This window comes from Periplaneta americana, chromosome 1, assembly GCF_040183065.1.
Source record: "Periplaneta americana isolate PAMFEO1 chromosome 1, P.americana_PAMFEO1_priV1, whole genome shotgun sequence".
Taxonomy (NCBI): Eukaryota; Metazoa; Arthropoda; class Insecta; order Blattodea; family Blattidae; genus Periplaneta; species Periplaneta americana.
The window spans coordinates 4,816,496-4,834,826 of NC_091117.1; the positions used below are offsets into that span (position 1 = coordinate 4,816,496).

At 36.6% G+C, this 18,331-nt stretch overlaps 1 protein-coding gene across 4 annotated transcripts in view; it reads left to right on the plus strand.

Moving 5' to 3' along the window:
* htk (AT-rich interaction domain hat-trick) overlaps window positions 1-18,331 on the plus strand; it is a 138,622-nt gene that overhangs the window by 21,217 nt on the left and 99,074 nt on the right. For all 4 annotated transcript variants that reach the window (XM_069827320.1, XM_069827483.1, XM_069827403.1 and 1 more), the window contains exon 2: window positions 4,523-4,630. In XM_069827320.1, the coding sequence (XP_069683421.1) occupies window positions 4,523-4,630 (108 nt within the window). The remainder of the gene's footprint in view (window positions 1-4,522; window positions 4,631-18,331) is intronic.

The window sequence follows — 18,331 nt, forward strand, 5'->3', positions numbered from 1 at the left end:
TCATAAGTAGTAGGCTAGCCGTACCCGTGCGCTCCGCTGCACCCGTTAGAAATAAATATAAAGTAATTACATAATTAAAATAGGACGTTTGATCCAGAGAACATTCGTGTTTGATAGAAGGATAAATCGTGTAATATGTTACTTAATTTAAATTGTATCCAAATAATTAAAATGCGATCATTTTGATCCAGAGACACTCATTTGGTGCAATGACAATTCCTTTAACATGTTCCTTAATTTTTATTACATGCAACCATAGCTTAATGAAGATTGACATCATTTAGATTTAATGTGTATATTTTATTTTATTTGTTATAGGTTTCCATTGAATTATGGTAATAACTTAATTTTAACCCTTGTTTTCTACGTATTCAGTAAATTATATTATATTATTATTATATCAGAAGTTACTGTAATAACATTATAGCATTATGTCCATCTAGAGAAACTACACTTTCCAATGGTGAAATAATAGTTAATTATACAAATCGGTTAATTTAGCTTCCGATATTATTTCATATAAACTCAGAAACATTCTCTGTAGGCTAACTTTCATAGCTTTCGATTGTTGCTGTCCAAGGCCCCTATAGACGAAGTCATTTTTTTTAATCCATTACACGGCCTTAGATGGCAGTTATTTTAATTTTAAAACTCATTTATATCATTAAATATCAGTCCTATCAAAATTTTTCAAGGAATAAAACTTATCGCAAATTATTTTTTAAAGAAACTTTTGTTATGTAACATTTTTCACAAAAATCAATAATAAGCGAGATATTTCGATTTATAAATTCAGGCCCCATTATAACCCCCCTTTTAAATAATGTATTTTGAATGCCATATAGCCTAAAATCTAAGTTACATGGAACTTAATTTATATTCCAATTTTCATCGAAATCCGTTCAGCCATTATCGCGTGAAAAGGTAACAAACATACAGACAGACATACAAACAAAAATTTCAAAAAAGCGATTTTCGGTTTCAGGGTGGTTAATTATATATGTTAGGACCAATTATTTTTGGAAAATCGAAAATTACCAGAAAAATTTCGGCTACAGATTTATTATTAGTATAGATAATGAACTGAATTATTACTTTCATTTATAATAACTTATATTATGATATGTTAGTTAATTTATCATTCCGCATTATTGGTTTTGTAACACAGACATACTTAAAACTTAAAATCAAACTCATTGTTGGCAGGCACGGCTCCAGCTCAGTGTGAATCAGATTACGAACCGACTGGTGTGATTGTGAATGTTTCTGAAGTGTCCAGTATATTCTGGAGCTACTTCATTCAATTTTGAAGAAACATGCTGCGTAAAAACTGCATAGGCCTACGTACAAAAGTTTAGAGATGTGTGAAAAAAACATAATGTGTTGAAAGATTGGGTGGAAGTAGTTGCCGGTGATATTTGGAAAGCCCGGTGCAAATGGTGTAAGGTGATATATTGAATTCAAAATATTCAGATTTATTTGTCCATACAATTTTGCATAGAACATCGAGCCTGCAATGTCATACACACTTTCCATAATTTAGTCTACATTTTTTATAAAATTATCCAGTTCCTAAAACTATATAGTTTGTATTTCAAATTTGGAAGTGATGTGTTAATAAAAATCTGGAGTTTTCAACTACAGTTTATCGGGTTTCTTAAGCTTTTGCAGCGGTAAATGGAATTCTGAGTTGGCAACACTGATTGTGATCAGTTTAAAATCATGCCAGTAAACCAGGCATTCTCAACCTGGTGCTGTCGTCATGCGAGTAAAAAAGTGCTCGCGAGCACAAACGCTGCTGTGGTCTTTCTATCGATTCAAACTTTGTTTTATGAACCGGAACAGTGTTCCTATCCATCCATTATAATACGTTAGAGACCTGATAGGCCTTCTCGTATTTCGTGGTGTATAATTCCTTTGAGTTCATTGTGGACCTAATAAGAAAAATAAGCAAATCAAGCTTTCAGGTATAACTCCCCATAAAGTTCATTTGAATAATTTCGAGGGAAAAATTGTTCCGGGACCGGTTATCGAACCCGGGACCTTTGGTTAAACGTACTAACGCTCTACCAACTGAGCTACCCGGGAATTCTACCAGAATAATTTTTCCCTCGAAGTTATTCAAATCAACTTTGTGCGAGATCGTGCGTATTTGCTTGGTTTCCGCACAAAACCAATCCGCGGAAAGTTTAAAATTCCACATTCAGTATTCCCAACCTAACACACACAACAATTTCCCTCTTCTTACCGCTTAAGTGACATATTGATTTTACTGCTTTAGGCTTCTAACATATTATTTTTAGAGACGTTCAATATAGTAATAATTATAAATTGGAAATTTACCACTGCAACTTCACCTAAATTGCTCTGTTAATTATTGTTTTTAAATATTTGCAAAAACTAAGTAAACTCTACAACTTCACTAAAGTTACTGCATTCGTGATGCAAGTAACATTAAGGAAGCCGTGAAAAAATCAATCGCATTTATAGACTGGAGGAAAAAAAAAAGACAGACGTATATCACGGCCTGCTGGAGTATAGTAAACATAGAAAACATTTTAAAGCAACAATGTTGAAGATAGATATTTTTGTTTTGTAAATTTGCCGTCTTAGAACAGAAACCAAGATGGAGATTTCATTGCAACTAATTAGAAATTCCTCTTTCAGGTATGTAATAAACGATCTTCGCACAAAATAATGTACGATACACGAGCTGTATGTTTTCTTTCAATTCTCGGAAATTAAAAAAGCTCAACTACGTTTCGCTTTCTCAAACTTCTCCTCGAACATGAAAACTTCAACATACCGCTCTTGTAACGCATATTACTATTACAGGGAGTTATAACTGAAAGCATGATTTGCATAATACATGTCATTGTTCGTTAACAGAAAACCACAATTCAAGTCACACAGTGTTAGTGTGCACTTTGTGTTGGTTGCTTGATGGTTGTCAGCTCACTTTGAGGTCTGTGGATATAGAGGGGAAAAATTGGATTGGTGTCCGGTAGAGTTCCCGGGTAGCTCAGTTGGTAGAGCGTTGGTACGTTTAACCAAATGTCCCGGGTTCGATACCCGACCCTGGAAAAATTTTTCCCTCGAAATTATTCAGAAAAATCAAGATTATTCAAGAGAATAATATGGCTGCACGTACAGAACTTCGGTTGGTAGATCTACAGTCCTTAGCGTTGGAATATTTGTTTTAAAAGGAGAAATTTATAGACTTTGGGAGGCAGAAGATACAAAACGACTCCAAATACTGCGGGGTGCTTTTCTTAAATGTTTGCCTATGTCCTGAACAACCTACCTATGCGGAAAAAAAAAAAAAAAAAGACTTCCTCACTTATGAAATACCTCAAGAACAAAGCACGGTCACGATTAACTAATTCACACCTGCAGGACTGTTTAAGTGTAGCTACTAGCGACTTCTCCTTGAACATCACTGAAATTCTGAGTAATATTCAGGTTAAAGGATAAATGGTACAGCTTACAGCAATAAAATTTTGGAAATATTCAACATTTTTTTCCCTCCATTACTGTATCTCGTACAATAATGAAGTCCATACCTGTGGAGTAACGGTTTGCGCGTCTGGCCGTGAAACCAGGTGGCCCGGGTTCAATTCCCGGTCGGGGCAAGTTATTTGGTTGAGGTTTTTTTCCGGAGTTTTCCCTCGACCCAATATGAGCAAATGCTGGGTAACTTTCGGTGCTGGACCCCGAACTCATTTCACCGGAATTATCACCCTTCATCTCATTCAGACGCTAAATAACCTAGATGTTGACAAAGCGTTGTAAAGTAACCTACTAAAATAAATTAAAACAATAATGAAAATTAGTGTGTGTAAAACACTGTCCTTCTGCTATATGAAAAAAATATTTTTACGATTTAAAAAATTATTTACATTTTTTTTTTAATTCAGTTCGCTGTGCAGTGATGAAGCGTTTCCCACATAACTCAAAACTATCCAACATTCTGTAATAAAATTTCTTGTGTGTATTAATGCATGTCATATCTACAATATGATGCAAGATCACTTCTCTATCTTTGATAGATTGTCTGGTAAAAAATAAATTCATTTTACAAAATGGTCAAGTGTCAGTATTTTCTTCTAACACAATATATATATTAAGGAATGTAGTTGAAAGAGCATAATGTTGTAAACATGAGTTTCAGCAATAAAATAAAAGAGAGAGAACATGAAAAAGTTAACAAGTGATGGCTAAGGGGAGGGAGATCATGCCTTACCTCTCCGTCCTGCTTGTGTATTAAGGGGATGATGACTCGCGAGTCGCGAAATGTCGACCAGTGGTCTAGATAAAGTCAACGCCACAAAAGAATAGACTAATTATTCTTGCATTGTACAGAGTGTATAGTATTGTTATTTTGTTCATTTGGTTGTAAGAATATAAAGTAATGAAGGATAAAAATTTATGGGAAAGGATAATACAAATTCCTCTCCTCCCACCCCACAGAAAATATCTTGAATTATTCTAAATTCTCCTGTTTGAATTTGCCGTGTTGCAGGGAGATGACCCACCTTATCTTGCTGTTGGCACTGAGGTCAGTGCCAAATACAAAGGAGCGTTCTGCGAAGCCAAAGTACGAAAGGTGGTCAGAAGTGTCAAGTGTAAGGTAAGTGTGGAGTAACCCTAGTTTACTGGGATATTGTTTCTGAAGCTTTTTAATTCTATACATCTTGATTACACAACTTTTAACACTGTATCACTTCGGAATATGTATGATATGAACTTTCTTGTGTTAAATATTATTAACGTACAGTAGCGTGCAAATTAATCCGAACACGACATATTTCTACATTTTCTGTCATTGTTGGCCTCACAGATGCTCATACCGCTTTAATTGACATCTGTAGTACGTGTAATTCCATTGTTGAAGGTCTGTCATTTTTTTTATAATATATGTGACATTTTGCCTGTCGTTTTGTACTTATAAGCATTTCAGTTGTGTTGAATGCAATCCTGTGTACATTCTGTCGTCTTCACAAATGGATACAACTCCACGAAAACAGTCTAAAATTATAACATTAGCAGAGCATTCTTCTATGACACAGAGGCAAATCGCTGCAGAATGTCACATCGGTTTGGCTACTGTTAATTCGATCATAAAACGATACAGGGAGACTGGATCCATCACACCCCAGAAAAAAGGAAACTGTGGCCGGAAAAGGAAGACTTCACCTGCAGATGATCGTTTAATTGTCAGGAAAAGTAAATTAAATCCTAGACTAGCTGCTGTCGACTTAACCCGCGAGTTAATGGCTACCACTGGGGCAAATATTCACGTCACAACAGTGCGGCGTAGGCTTTTGGAAGCTGGACAAAGGGCTCGTAAGCCTATTAAGAAGCAACTGCTAACCCCTGTTATGTGCAAAAAACGCTTAATGTGGGCAAAATTACATCAACACTGGACAGTGAATGACTGGAAGAATGTACTTTTTTCCGATGAGTCTCATTTCGCGATCCACGGCCATCGTGTTTCTTACGTACGGAAAGGATCCGAAAAAGTAACAGCAGCTCATCTCCAACAAGCACCCAAATACCCCCCTAAAGTAATGTTTTTGGGTAGTTTTACACATGAAGGGCCTGGAGCATTAATACCTATCAAGGGAATGATGAATTCTGACAAATATATTCACTTATTGGAAACCAGAATCGTACCCCAGCTGCAAAAATCATTTCCGGATGGTAGAGATGTGTTCCAACAAGACCTGGCACCATGCCATACGTCTCGAAAAACTACAGAATTCTTCAACAAGAAGAATATTCAGGTACTCCCCTGGCCAGGCAACTCACCCGACATCAACCCCATTGAGAACTTGTGGTCAATTTGCAAAAGAAGAATGCAAAAAATGGATTGTTCTACAAAGGAGAAGATGATTTCTGCCCTCATTGGTGTATGGTTTTGCGATGAAGAAGTGAAGAATATTTGTGGGAAATTAGTGGAATCCATGCCAAATCGTCTCAGAGCTGTTATTAGGAACAAGGGAGGCCACATAGATTACTGAGGTATGTCTTAGATCCTTTTTTTTTTATCCCGTTTGAGTGTTTTTACATAAGTAATTATGTTGTTCGATTTAATTTGCACGCTACTGTACCTTGTTAACGTGTTTCGACCTATTTTCGGTCATCTTCGGAACTGGTCGCTGTTGGTCTTGGCGCCTCTTGTTTCCTGTGTGGGTGCGTTCGTAGTGTAATTCTTTTTTTTATCAGTTGTTTTAGGATTTATTATAAGGGACCGGATTTGTAGGTTTTACCAATTTTTTTCCTTGCTAAACATTTCATCATTGTTTAAATGACGACATTCTTCCATCATTAAAACTATTCTTAACTGTTTGTTACGATTTTATACGGATTTTAGTTACATATGTCTCCTGTTAAAACACACTAATTTAATTCTTTCCAATGTAACAATACAAAACAACAACGTTGGTTACTATGGTAACCTGGTAGAATGACAAATGATATTTTAATTTAATATTCACTTCCGTTCAGTTTCGTAACTTGGTCAATTTTCTTAATATTTCAAATTTTTTAGTTGTTCCTTAGATAATTTTGATGTATTTGCTAGCATGACCATAATGCAATATCACGGCCTAATGTGTTAAGGAATCAATGAAAATATTTTAACATCTGAATATCAGGTGTGACAAGATATTGAACAAATGAGCGTCAGGTGCAACACGATTGTTTCCACAAGATTGTAGTTAGCTTTGATTGGTTACAACTGAGTAGATTCTTACATTGGTGTGAAGCATCTGCCTAATATTGCAATGAATCATTTCATTAGAATGACAGCTATTGTGTTGTGTAGCGTTCACTTCGCCATAAGGTGATTCAGCTTATATGGGCGGAGATTTTATGTGGCGATGAATTAATGCCTCAATTTGTATTACACCAATGTCAATCTGTTGATAGTTTTCCCAAATACCAAGTATACCGAAAACTTGTTTTTCTGCGAAATTCTCTGAATCCATTTTTTTGCAATTTTTTTTTAAAATAGAGATTTTCCTCAATACAAAGATTTCTTTTCAACCAAATCAATTTACTATCTTAAATTGTCTCCCCGAACATTCTTATCTTGTGCATCTTCTTCCGATGAATTAAAATGTTGTAAAGAATATTTAACGTCGTGTCTCCCAAATAGTCATTGGTCTTCCACGTGGTCTTCTTCCTTCTACTTGCCAGTCGTATATTAATTTAGGAATCCCACTATTGTAGATGTACAGTCAACTCCGGATATAGTGAACCTCTGCGGACTTGCTTATTTCGTTCACTATATCCGAAGTGTCTCTCCCCTAACCTTAAGTGACATAAATGAATGAAATTGTGAACAAGAAAATAAAATATTCCATTTTTTGGAATGGATTACATTGTATACTCTTACAGTTGATTTACTTAAACTATGCTGTCGACCCACGTCCGCTTGCGAAAGACCACGTTTAATGTCACTTATAATATTCGCCTTATCTTCCAAAGAAAACAATTTACGCTTCGACATTTTTATACAGTGCATTCATTGTTGGAACACTAGAAACGGACAAACGCTGTTATGTTGTGACTGCGTACTCAGCCTTGGAATTTCCCGGATCACTTAATGGAAAGTGGGAAGGTGTTGATGGAGTTTGAAAACCATCGCAATCTTACCTTCATTTATGCACTGGACATAATGTCCGTCCCCTTTTAATAAAAGAAACCAATTTCATTTTTCGTTGTTTCGATATTATCCGTCATAATGGAAATGTTTCTGATGGCGGAGGATTAGAAATAGCAGTAGAGTAGTGTGCCTGAGAACAGAATGTCAACCCTTCGACGGTGGAGTGAGGCAAGGTCGTCGTCACGCGTTGCCTGGATTTACAGTACTAAAGCAGTAAGAAACTTAGAATGTTGTTATCAACACATTCTTTCAATTTTATACAAGAAGATCTGACTTCAAATAAGAATTTATCAGGATACAACGTTCACTATAACCGAAGCGAGGGTTTACTATAAACGGAAATATTAATGTACTTTTTAATGTTTGTGGGTCCGGACCAGCGATTTAGGTTCACTATAGCCGAATGTTCACTACATCCAGAGTTGACTGTATCTTCTTCCACCTCCATTATTCGTCGAATCTTTGCAACATTACAATTTTTAATCTAATTAGAAATTAAAGAAAAGGATTTTAAAATTGAAATTTTTTTCACGTTCTTAACGAAGAAACATAAGTATCAGAAAATAAAGTGAACATGAACTGTAACAGATACACGAGTATCACAAAAACAGAAGTTTTATATAATGAGTGAGATGTGGATGGACGCTGTTGTAGGAATATAAATATACAGTGCACATTTGTGATTGACTGGTTTGGAATACCAGACCCCCGCTGTATATTTATTTTGCTGCAAAGGCAGGCTGTCAATTATAGAAAGAGAATTTGTAGACTTGTGAATTCGTAAGGTTTTGTGAGATGCAGCCAGCCTACAGTGGGGCAGTTTCAAAATCTGACGGGGAAAAATTAAAAATTGTACTTCCTCGGAAATTGTATTTCTTCCTGTTATCATCTTCTTGAATAGTTACTTTTCACAACACGGTATGTTGCGTTTATATCCAGTTGGGAGCACGCCCCTAAACTTTAAACAGTCTCTTTTAAGTGGTGAGATTTGTCGGGGATTTTCTTGTGTTGAAGTAATCTCTTTTTGTGATTGAAAATGATGTTTCTTCAGATATGTGCAGTACATAATAATAATAATAATAATAATAATAATAATAATAATAATAATAATAATAATAATCCGTGGCGCTATAGCCCATGAAAGACCTAGACCGACCAGCCGGCTGCTGGCCTCACGCCCACATGCCGAAGCAGAGGTGGACGATCATCCAACCAGAATGGAGGTATCGTTTGGTTAGCACGATGATCCCCCCAGCCGTTATAGCTGGCATTCGCAACCGGATTTCGCTACCTATCGTAGCTCCCCAAGTGCATCACGATGCTGGGTGGGCACCGGTCCTATACACTGGCCGAAATTTCATGAGAAAATTTCTTCCCCCATGAGGACTCGAACCAGCGCGCATTCAGTAACGCGAGTCCTAGGCAGGTGCCTTATACCACGACGCCACGGCGCGGGATACAGTACATAATATCACAGTCTACTATATACAGTCACGAAGCTTGAGTTTTGAGGGTGCTAGAAACAACAGACTGTGACGGTACTATTTTGCATTGCCTGTAATGAGGCGATATTAGCGATCCTAGTGGTGAGTAACTATCTAATGTTTGCATATTTACTACGTATTGAGCTTCGCGACTGTATATACTAGACTGTGATGATATCTCACAAATAATTCAAGGAAATTAATCAAAGTTACGTCTTCTATCACTATTTAAATGTTTTTGTGAGTTTATAAATTTTAAATATATAGAATGTACTGTAAGTAATGTCAATAATTTCGGGGGTTATTCTTTGAGATATTTCAAACAAAAGGTTTAATGCAATTTTGTTCGTTTTTGTTTTCTTTTCGAGATATGAAACAGTTCATAGAATGTTTTCGAAAAGTCATTGATTTAATTCCCAATATGCTCAGTCAGTTTAAGAGAGCGGTGTATTATGATAATGAATGATTGAAAGAATTTTAGTTTTAACCTTGAAATGTCCAGAAATTTTATCTGAACAAATGTAACTTTTCGTTGTGAAAAGGAATTTTAAAATGTTACATTTGTTCGAATCAAATTTCTGCATATTTAAAGGACAAAACAAAAATTCTTTCAATCATTTATTGTCATAATACACTGCTCTCTTAAATTGACTGACCGTATTAGGAATTAAATCAATGGCTTTCCTAAAACATGCTGTGAAATGTTTCATATATAACAATTTTTATATCGGAAAGGAAGCAAAAACGAGCAGAAATTGTATTAAACTTTTGTTTGAAATATCTCTAAGAGTAATCCCCGGAAATTGACATTAAAGGAACTGGCCACCTTACTCCATTATCTCCTGGCCTAGTTGCCTCATAAGTGGTGTATTCTTGGTGTCACATGTGAGATTCAGACCAGACAGTTGACTAAACAAAACAACTTACAGTTTACTCTGTATTTATTATATAATTAAATCGACTTAACAAAATTAGTACAACGAGTTGGAATGATGAATAATTTACCATTCATTCATTCATAGTGTTCTGTCTTCCTCTTAGTCTCCTCATATGATCCATATATCTTAATGTCGTCTATCATCTGATATCTTCTTCAGCCCCGAACTCTTCTCCCGTTCACCATTCCTTCCAGTGCATCCTTAACACAGCAGTGTTGAACTGTTGAAGAATTACAGTACACAGTGAGATTCGTCCTCAAGTTGTCCATCACAAATGATAGACGATTATCGCTGTACACTGCAGCGCGCTCTGGCCATTGAGAAACGATATGCACTCCTTAGAGACATGTTTAAACAGAGGTAGCTGATATTTATAAAATTGTAATTGCTTTCTGAATCAGCGAATAACTTACATGGCACTCCTAAATGACACATCAATGGTTGTGTGTGTATATTGTACAATTTTTAGTGGTGACAGCTCTTATCGCTTGTGGTGAGAGAACAGACTGCAGTTCCAGGTCCACAGATAGGCTGTTCCGAAAAAAATTTACCAGCTGTCACGTCTAAGCAACTGCACTGAACATTCAAGTGATGATTAATCTCAAATGGAGCTTTTGTCGAAAATTATTTGATGAAAACTTAATTTTTATTTGAATATTTGAAAATATGTATTTACATAAAAATTCAAAATACTGTACATATTTTTATGTGGAATAAAATTTAAAATATATGCTGGAGGTGATCTTGTCCGAAACTAAAAATACAATTACGAGTTTCTATTACAGTGCAAATAAAATATTTATTTACCTAAGAATCCTACTTATAAAATTTATTCATCCTCTTCTTCGCCACTAACAACGCCTGAGAACACTGCACACCCCCAGCACAGCTGCGACAGAGAAGTTGCCGAACAGTCTCGGCTACGACGTGGAATTTATTTGGGAAACATTAAACACAAAAACAAGGCTTTGTAAAGAAACTTTATTTTGTACAATATGAACCATTATCAACAATGTATTGCAATTTCTCTGGAAGTTTATAAATTCCATTCTTCCAAAATCTGTTGGTTTTCTGGTTGATCAACAGTTCTATGTTGAATCTGCAGTCCTCCAAGGAAGTGAGGTGTTTGCCATCAAGCAAATTCTGCAGGAATCTGAATAGATAAAAGTCGGAAGGGACAATGTTAGGAGAATAGGGTGGGTGGAATAACACATCCCCGTCGAAATTCCGCAACGTTTGATGGGTCACCATACAAGTTTGTTAGATTTATATCTTATTTCTAATTAAATCTGTTTATAATGTAAACTGTTTTTTTTCCCCAATAGAAACTCTATATATACAATAACTCAGGAGTCCATACCTATGGAGTAACGGTCAGCGCGTCTGGCCGAGAAACCAGGTGACCCGGGTTCAATTCCCTGTCGGGGCAAGTTACCTGGTTGAGGTTTTTCCCGGGGTTTTCCCCTCAATCCAATATGAGCAAATGCTGGGTAACTTTCGGTGCTGGACCCCGGACTCGTTTCACCGGCATTGTCACCTTCATCTCATTCAGACGCTAAATAACCTAAGATGTTGATAAAGCGTCGTAAAATAACCTACTAAAATAAAAAAATAAAAATCCTCTACTGGTCCTCGGATATAGACGTATTTCAGTAAAAAAAACTGTGAACTGAAGTTTAATTCGCACCTTAATGAAAGAACTGAATTATTGAATGAAACGTATTAGAAATAAAACACGCACCTTCAATTATTCGTCCTTCCAAGGAATATTAACTTCCAGTGATATTGTACGTGGTTGAAGTCATTGCGCGTGCTATGTTTACACATTATTCTCCGAATGGCCGGATTTACGTCAGATAAGAAGAAAAAAAACGCCGACTGGAAGATGACACATCAGTTTCACTATACGTTTTTAGCGTATCGCAACAATTTAATTCTTGCATCACGATGCTAGTGACGTTACTGTTTATTGTTGTGAAATAATATTCAGAAGACATATTGACATAGGTCTACGTGTGATTTTCTGATATAGGACAGACGGATTTAACAGCGCCACAAGGAACTTAATGTATAAAAACAATGAAGAGATAACTTATCATAGTGGGCCATGTTTAGAAATTAGCAGGCTTTGACAATTTGTAAAACGAGAGAACATCATTTAAAACAAGAGAACATCATTTATGGTTACTGACAATGAGTCAAAGCCTGATGTTTTCCGTCTTACAATTTGTGAAAACCTGCTAATTTATAAGTTATTTCTTCATTGTTTTTATACGCACGTGTCTTATGGCGATGTTTTTAGTTCTTTTTTTTTAACGACGCTGTATCAACTGCTCAGTTATTTAGAATCGATGGCATTGGTGATAGCGAGTTGGTATTTAGAGAAATGAGGCCGGAAATTCACCGCAACCTGTTTGTAACTATTACAGATGATAGATGAAATGAAGAAAAGGTGGACAGTGTTGGTGAAATGATAGAGGGAAGCGAAAATATAGTCCGGGTCTCCTTACTTTATACCCTAATATATTTCATACCGTAGGGTCCTAGGTTAGAAAGATGTCTGTAGGAAGTAAAATAAATCAACTTTAAAATAAAAAATAAATTAGGGACCTATATTTCATATAATCAGAAATTAGGCTAATTTTAAATGGATTAATAGATTATGGTGATTTTCTAGTTGTCAGGTTGAATTTTCTTTTGCCAACCTTGTTTCGAATTTCGATGCTGATAAATACTACAACTGGCATTTACTTTCTGTTACGTTGACACCATTGTTTCCCTTTAAAGAATCTGCCAACATTCATGAAACGAAAGTTAATAGCTAATACTGTTCGAAATACTACTATTACTACTACTGTTGCTGCTGCTACTTATGGCTTTTAAGGAACCCGGAGGTTTATTGCCGCCCTCACATAAGCCCGCCATCGGTCCCTATCCTGAGCAAGATCAATCCAGTCCCTACCTCATATCTCACCTCCCTCAAATCCATTTTAATTTATTCTCCCATCTATGCCTTAGCCTCCCCAAAGGTATTTTCCCTCAGGTCTCCCAATTAACACTCTATATGCATTTCTGGATTCACCCATACGTGCTACATGCCCTGCCCATCTCAAACGTCTGGATTTAATGTTCTTAATTGTACAAGAATATAATGCGTGCAATTCTGCGTTGTGTATCTTTTTCCATTCACCTGTAACTTCATCTCTCTTAGCCCCAAATATTTTTCTAAGCACCTTATTCTCGAATACCTTCAACTACTACTACTCCTGGTGCTGCATAATAATAATAATAATAATAATAATAATAATAATAATAATAATAATACTATGGTGACAATAAATAAAAAGTATACATTTTAAAGTGGTTTAGGATGTCGTACTGATCATTTCATGTGGTCAAACAGAATAAAGTTTAACGCTAGCTCTCATGAATCGTACAATGTATGTCAAAGCAATTAATTTAATGTTGCCAGACAATATACACTTTAATATTAGATCAATCATAAATTATTATTATTATTATTATTATTATTATTATTATTATTATTATTATTTCAGTACGTATTATTGTGATTTGACTTGCAACATTAAAAAAGACGGCCAAGTTAGCTTTTTAGGAACTAATCTTACATGAACCCCTCTATACTCTGAGAAAACCCTCTGCAACGTTTGCTTTGGCCATCACAAATTCCATCACGACCTGGTTGGGGATCGAACCCGGACAGCCTGGGTGGAAAACCAGCATGCTAGCGCTTATCTACGGACGCGACTGTGATCAAACTAAGGACCGTCTGCGTAATTATCAAAGACATTTATTGGATTGGATTGCTAGAAATACAGTGTGTTTGGAAAGTGGCTTTACACCTGTCGCTAACTGTATTTCAAAATGTAAGCGCGTAAAAGCGTATTTAAACATTGGCGCTTGAAGTTAAGTGATGTGTGGAAAGGAAGTTGGTTATCGATGCGATGCAAGAAATGCAGGGGAGGGGATCCACTCAAGGTCAACCAGTAGCCTTCGTTTCCTTTTCTCTTGGACTCCCGGCTTTCTCAGTGTTACTGCAGCTGTCTAGAGGAGCGAGTGTTCAGCATGGTTTTGCCATTGGATGAGCGGATCTTTTTGGATTTAATAAGAGTGGAGAGTATATGCAACCTGTTTCCCGAACCACCAATAACAAATAACCGCTCACTATGGTCGTTAATAGAGAAAATACGCGAAATGGGTTCAATATAATCAACGTTAAGCGCAACTTACCGAATAAACGCTACTGAGCGTTTCTGTTGACTATTACACTCTTACTACGTCACACTACTTTTAACCAATAAAACGGTACGAAAGGACGTATTTCAACCAATCATGGCTGCTTATCGCACAATTTTATCGCGTCCCTAGCATTTGTTTAATTTTATCGCGTCCCTAGCATTTGTTTAATTTAATCGCGTCCCTAGCATTTGTTTAATTTTATCGCATCCCTAGCATTTGTTTCTTTGTTTGCCAACATTTGAAACTGCGCTGGTCTGGACATAAAAAAAAATATATATAAAATTACAAACCACTCCAGTCGATGCACAGCAGTTTCAAATATGACTCGCATTGGCATTCAAGAACAAGAATTAATAAAAATCACAGATCATACCTATGCATCTTCTGAAATCCGATTTACAAATAAATGAAGAGCACCATTCGGAAATCCTGAATAAGTTGAATACGCCATGTAGGCCTAAATCAACGAGTTCCACTTCTATTACGCACACGTCCAATATAACATCAATTGAACCACCAACCACATTCAAATTTGAAAATTGTACATTCAATAATTATTCCTTTTAAAATTATTCATGTTTATTTTTTATGTCATCGTCGTTAATTAAAACTTTTCTAGCACTTGTGTACAGTATATTAGTTAGGTTATGTTATAGCTTCTGCTATATGATATTATGGATAGTCACGTATCAGAGATTGTTTAATATTAAGATTTATTGAAAATCATCTGTCAAGTGACGCTGATTACTGGGATTCGGATAATTGAAGTGGAATGTTGCATTTTAATAAAAATGAAACTGAATCAACAAAGTCTTCTTGACTAGTAACATTGCCATCGTGTATAATAGATCGAGAACTTCTCGACGAGAAGGCATTGCTCACTTCTGCCATCTAGCATGCATCTAGCGTAATATTTGTAATGTTGAGATGGTACAATAATACATTTGAAGACAGTTGTATTTTCGTAAGTCAGTTAATATTTTATTGTATTGGAGTACTTCGTTACTTCTAATCTTTATACACTTAATTCTAATCGTGTGATAGTCAATTGAATTCCACTCGAGTTTTGATTTTCTCTAGATAAATCAAAACGTCTAGTGAGATTACTGTTGATAATAGGGTTGAGAAACCAATACATGGCGTTTTTTATCGAGAAGGATGAAAGTTTGTTAGGTTTTTGAATATCGGTACATATTTAGAGATATCATTTGTCTCACCAAAAGCGTACTATCGGCGGAAGACAAAGTTCATGTTTGTTCCCCATTGTTAAACATTATTTTGTCATTCGTCAATAGAGTTGCAATATTTGTCGATTTTGCTAGATTTCCCGAAATTTATAGAACGTATGTTATGATTTCCCCTTTTCGATTAAAGATAGAAATTTCCCGCTTTTCCCTCTTCAAGTTTAAAAACTTTGTAGAAGTTAAATTTTAGCAGTTTTAATTCTGCACGTAGTCCGCCGAGTTAGATCTGTCTGTTTCCAGACTAACCGCTCGAAGTTCGATTCCCTGTAGGGTCAAAGATTTTCGTATAAAATTTCTATCTCGGGACTAGGAGAGGTCGCGTTGCACAACTTCTAATCACTATATATCAGTCAACTGCCTGGCGGCCCCCTTGGTGATATTCGACAGGAGTAGGCTACGTGCCGTCACCGGGTTTCCACTTCTCCCTTCCTCACCTTTATCATCATCCTGACCCACTCCCTACACTACACTTACACGAACACTTATATATACACTCACCCTAGAACACGACATAACTCCCCACAGATACTACACATACATAGCGTGGCCCGCCGAAGTGGTGTGCAACTTGAAAATGGGTCACAGTCTTGCCATCTATCCTCAATATACGGAACCCTAACCGCGCAAGTGAAGTAGGTAGACATTGGACACACGCATGTTTGATAACATCATGTGACTAATCGATTGTAACATTGTAAGTTCTTTGCATTGAGCATCGTTCTTTCTTCACCCACTCTTTCCAACACAGCTTCACTTCTTATTCTGTCTGTCCATTTCACACGCTCCATTCTTCTCCATATCCACATTTCAAATGCTTATAGTAGCTTCTCTTCACTTCGTCGTAATGTCCTGTTTCTGCACCTTATAATGCTACACTCCACACAAAGCATTTCACTAGTCTCTTCGTTAGTAAACTACAACAATGGTCTAATAAAACAAGTAAGATTCAACAATGTTTGATCTGGTAGCAGTTTTCTTCTTAGTATGGAACTGTTTTAAGAACACTGTATATAATACATTCAGTGTCGCCTCCAGCGTCGCCAATGTAGCGAATTAAAAAAAATGTTATGTTTTATTTAACGACGCTCGCAACTACAGAGGTTATATCAGCATCGTCGGATGTGCCGGAATTTTGTCCCGCAGGAATTCTTTTACATGCCAGTAAATCTACTGACATGAGCCTGTCGCATTTAAGCACACTTAAATGCCATTGACCTGGCCCGGGATCGAACTCGCAACCTTGGGCATAGAAGGCCAGCGCTATACTAACTCGCCAACCAGGTCGACACGAATTCCAATGTCACCAGCAGTGATGGAGACCGATATTTATAATAAAATAGTTGATATTTCCAGTTTTGTTTTTTTTTTCAGTCATAAATTTTTAAATACGGGACAAAGACATGTCCCTAAGACCCTTTACGGGATAACGGGACACACTAGACGAAAAAGGGATATTCGCATATTTCACGGAACGTATGGGAACCCTAGCTTCCCTCCCCTCGAGGTTTTACCCAGCTGTAAGGCGAATGACAGGTAATCTATGGTCAATCCTCGGCCTCATCTCGCCAAATACTATCTTGCTATCACTAATCCCATCGACGTTAAATAACACAGTAGTTGATACAGTGTCGTTAAATGACCGATCAGAGGAGGTATGGAACAGAGAATCAAACAAGTCTGTTGTTAGATGCAAATTAATTGAGATGAAATCAGATGCTCCCAAGACCGATAACTGGAACAGAGCGTCCAGCTAGTCGCCCGCATGGATCAAGCCGGCAGCTTTAAACCTTCCGCCTCGGCAACGCAATTTAAACTCGTTTCTTACTATTATTCCACCGGTGGCATTTTTGCTTGAAGGTTACACATCCAACAAATATTATATTGTAAGCAGGTTTCTGAACGGCTCTACTTTGTGCAGCTTATGGAATAAGATAATCTATTGGACGAATAATAATAATAATAATAATAATAATAATAATAATAATAATAATAATAACAATAACAACAGACCACCTCTGTGGTGTAGGGGCCAGCATGCTGGTCTCTTACGCAGAGGGCCCGGGTTCGATTCCCGGTCGGGTTGAATTTCCTGGTTGAGGTTTTTCAGGGTTTTTCCTCAACCGTAAGGCAAATGCCAGGAAATTCGGGCCACAACATCCCTGAATATCACCGGCCTCATTCATAATCGAAATCATGTTCACAACAAATCAGTAATAATGGGCTATTCCATATGAAATCGATCAGTAAAAAACCTCGGATTTTTTAATACTCTAATTTTTTCTCTATTTATACAAGGTGCTGAGGACAGTGCATTTGCAAAAATATACTACCGAAAGTCAAACGGTTTTCGTACTATTGAGCGACAAATTTAGCGTATTTTATAAAAACAAGCCTCTTTCAGCGCTCAGAACTCTGGAACCATTTACTGCAGAACATTGAACGGGAGCTCATTTTGAAGCTGACATTTGGTAGGTTATGATAAGAAGTAATCCTTATTTTTATTGTGTACATAGAGACAGATAATCTGATTTTACTTACTTTTAGGCTTTTTGCCAATTTGTAAAAATGTAAAAAATATTGAGAAAAAACCTTGCATTATTAAGAGGGATTCGGCATTGTTTGCTTAGTGGCTCGGCAATAAGTTTCGAGGATATTAAATAAATTATTTTCACACGCGTAGACTTGAACGGCGCAATACCGCACGCACTGGCCGAGAGCTGAAGATAAGCGAGC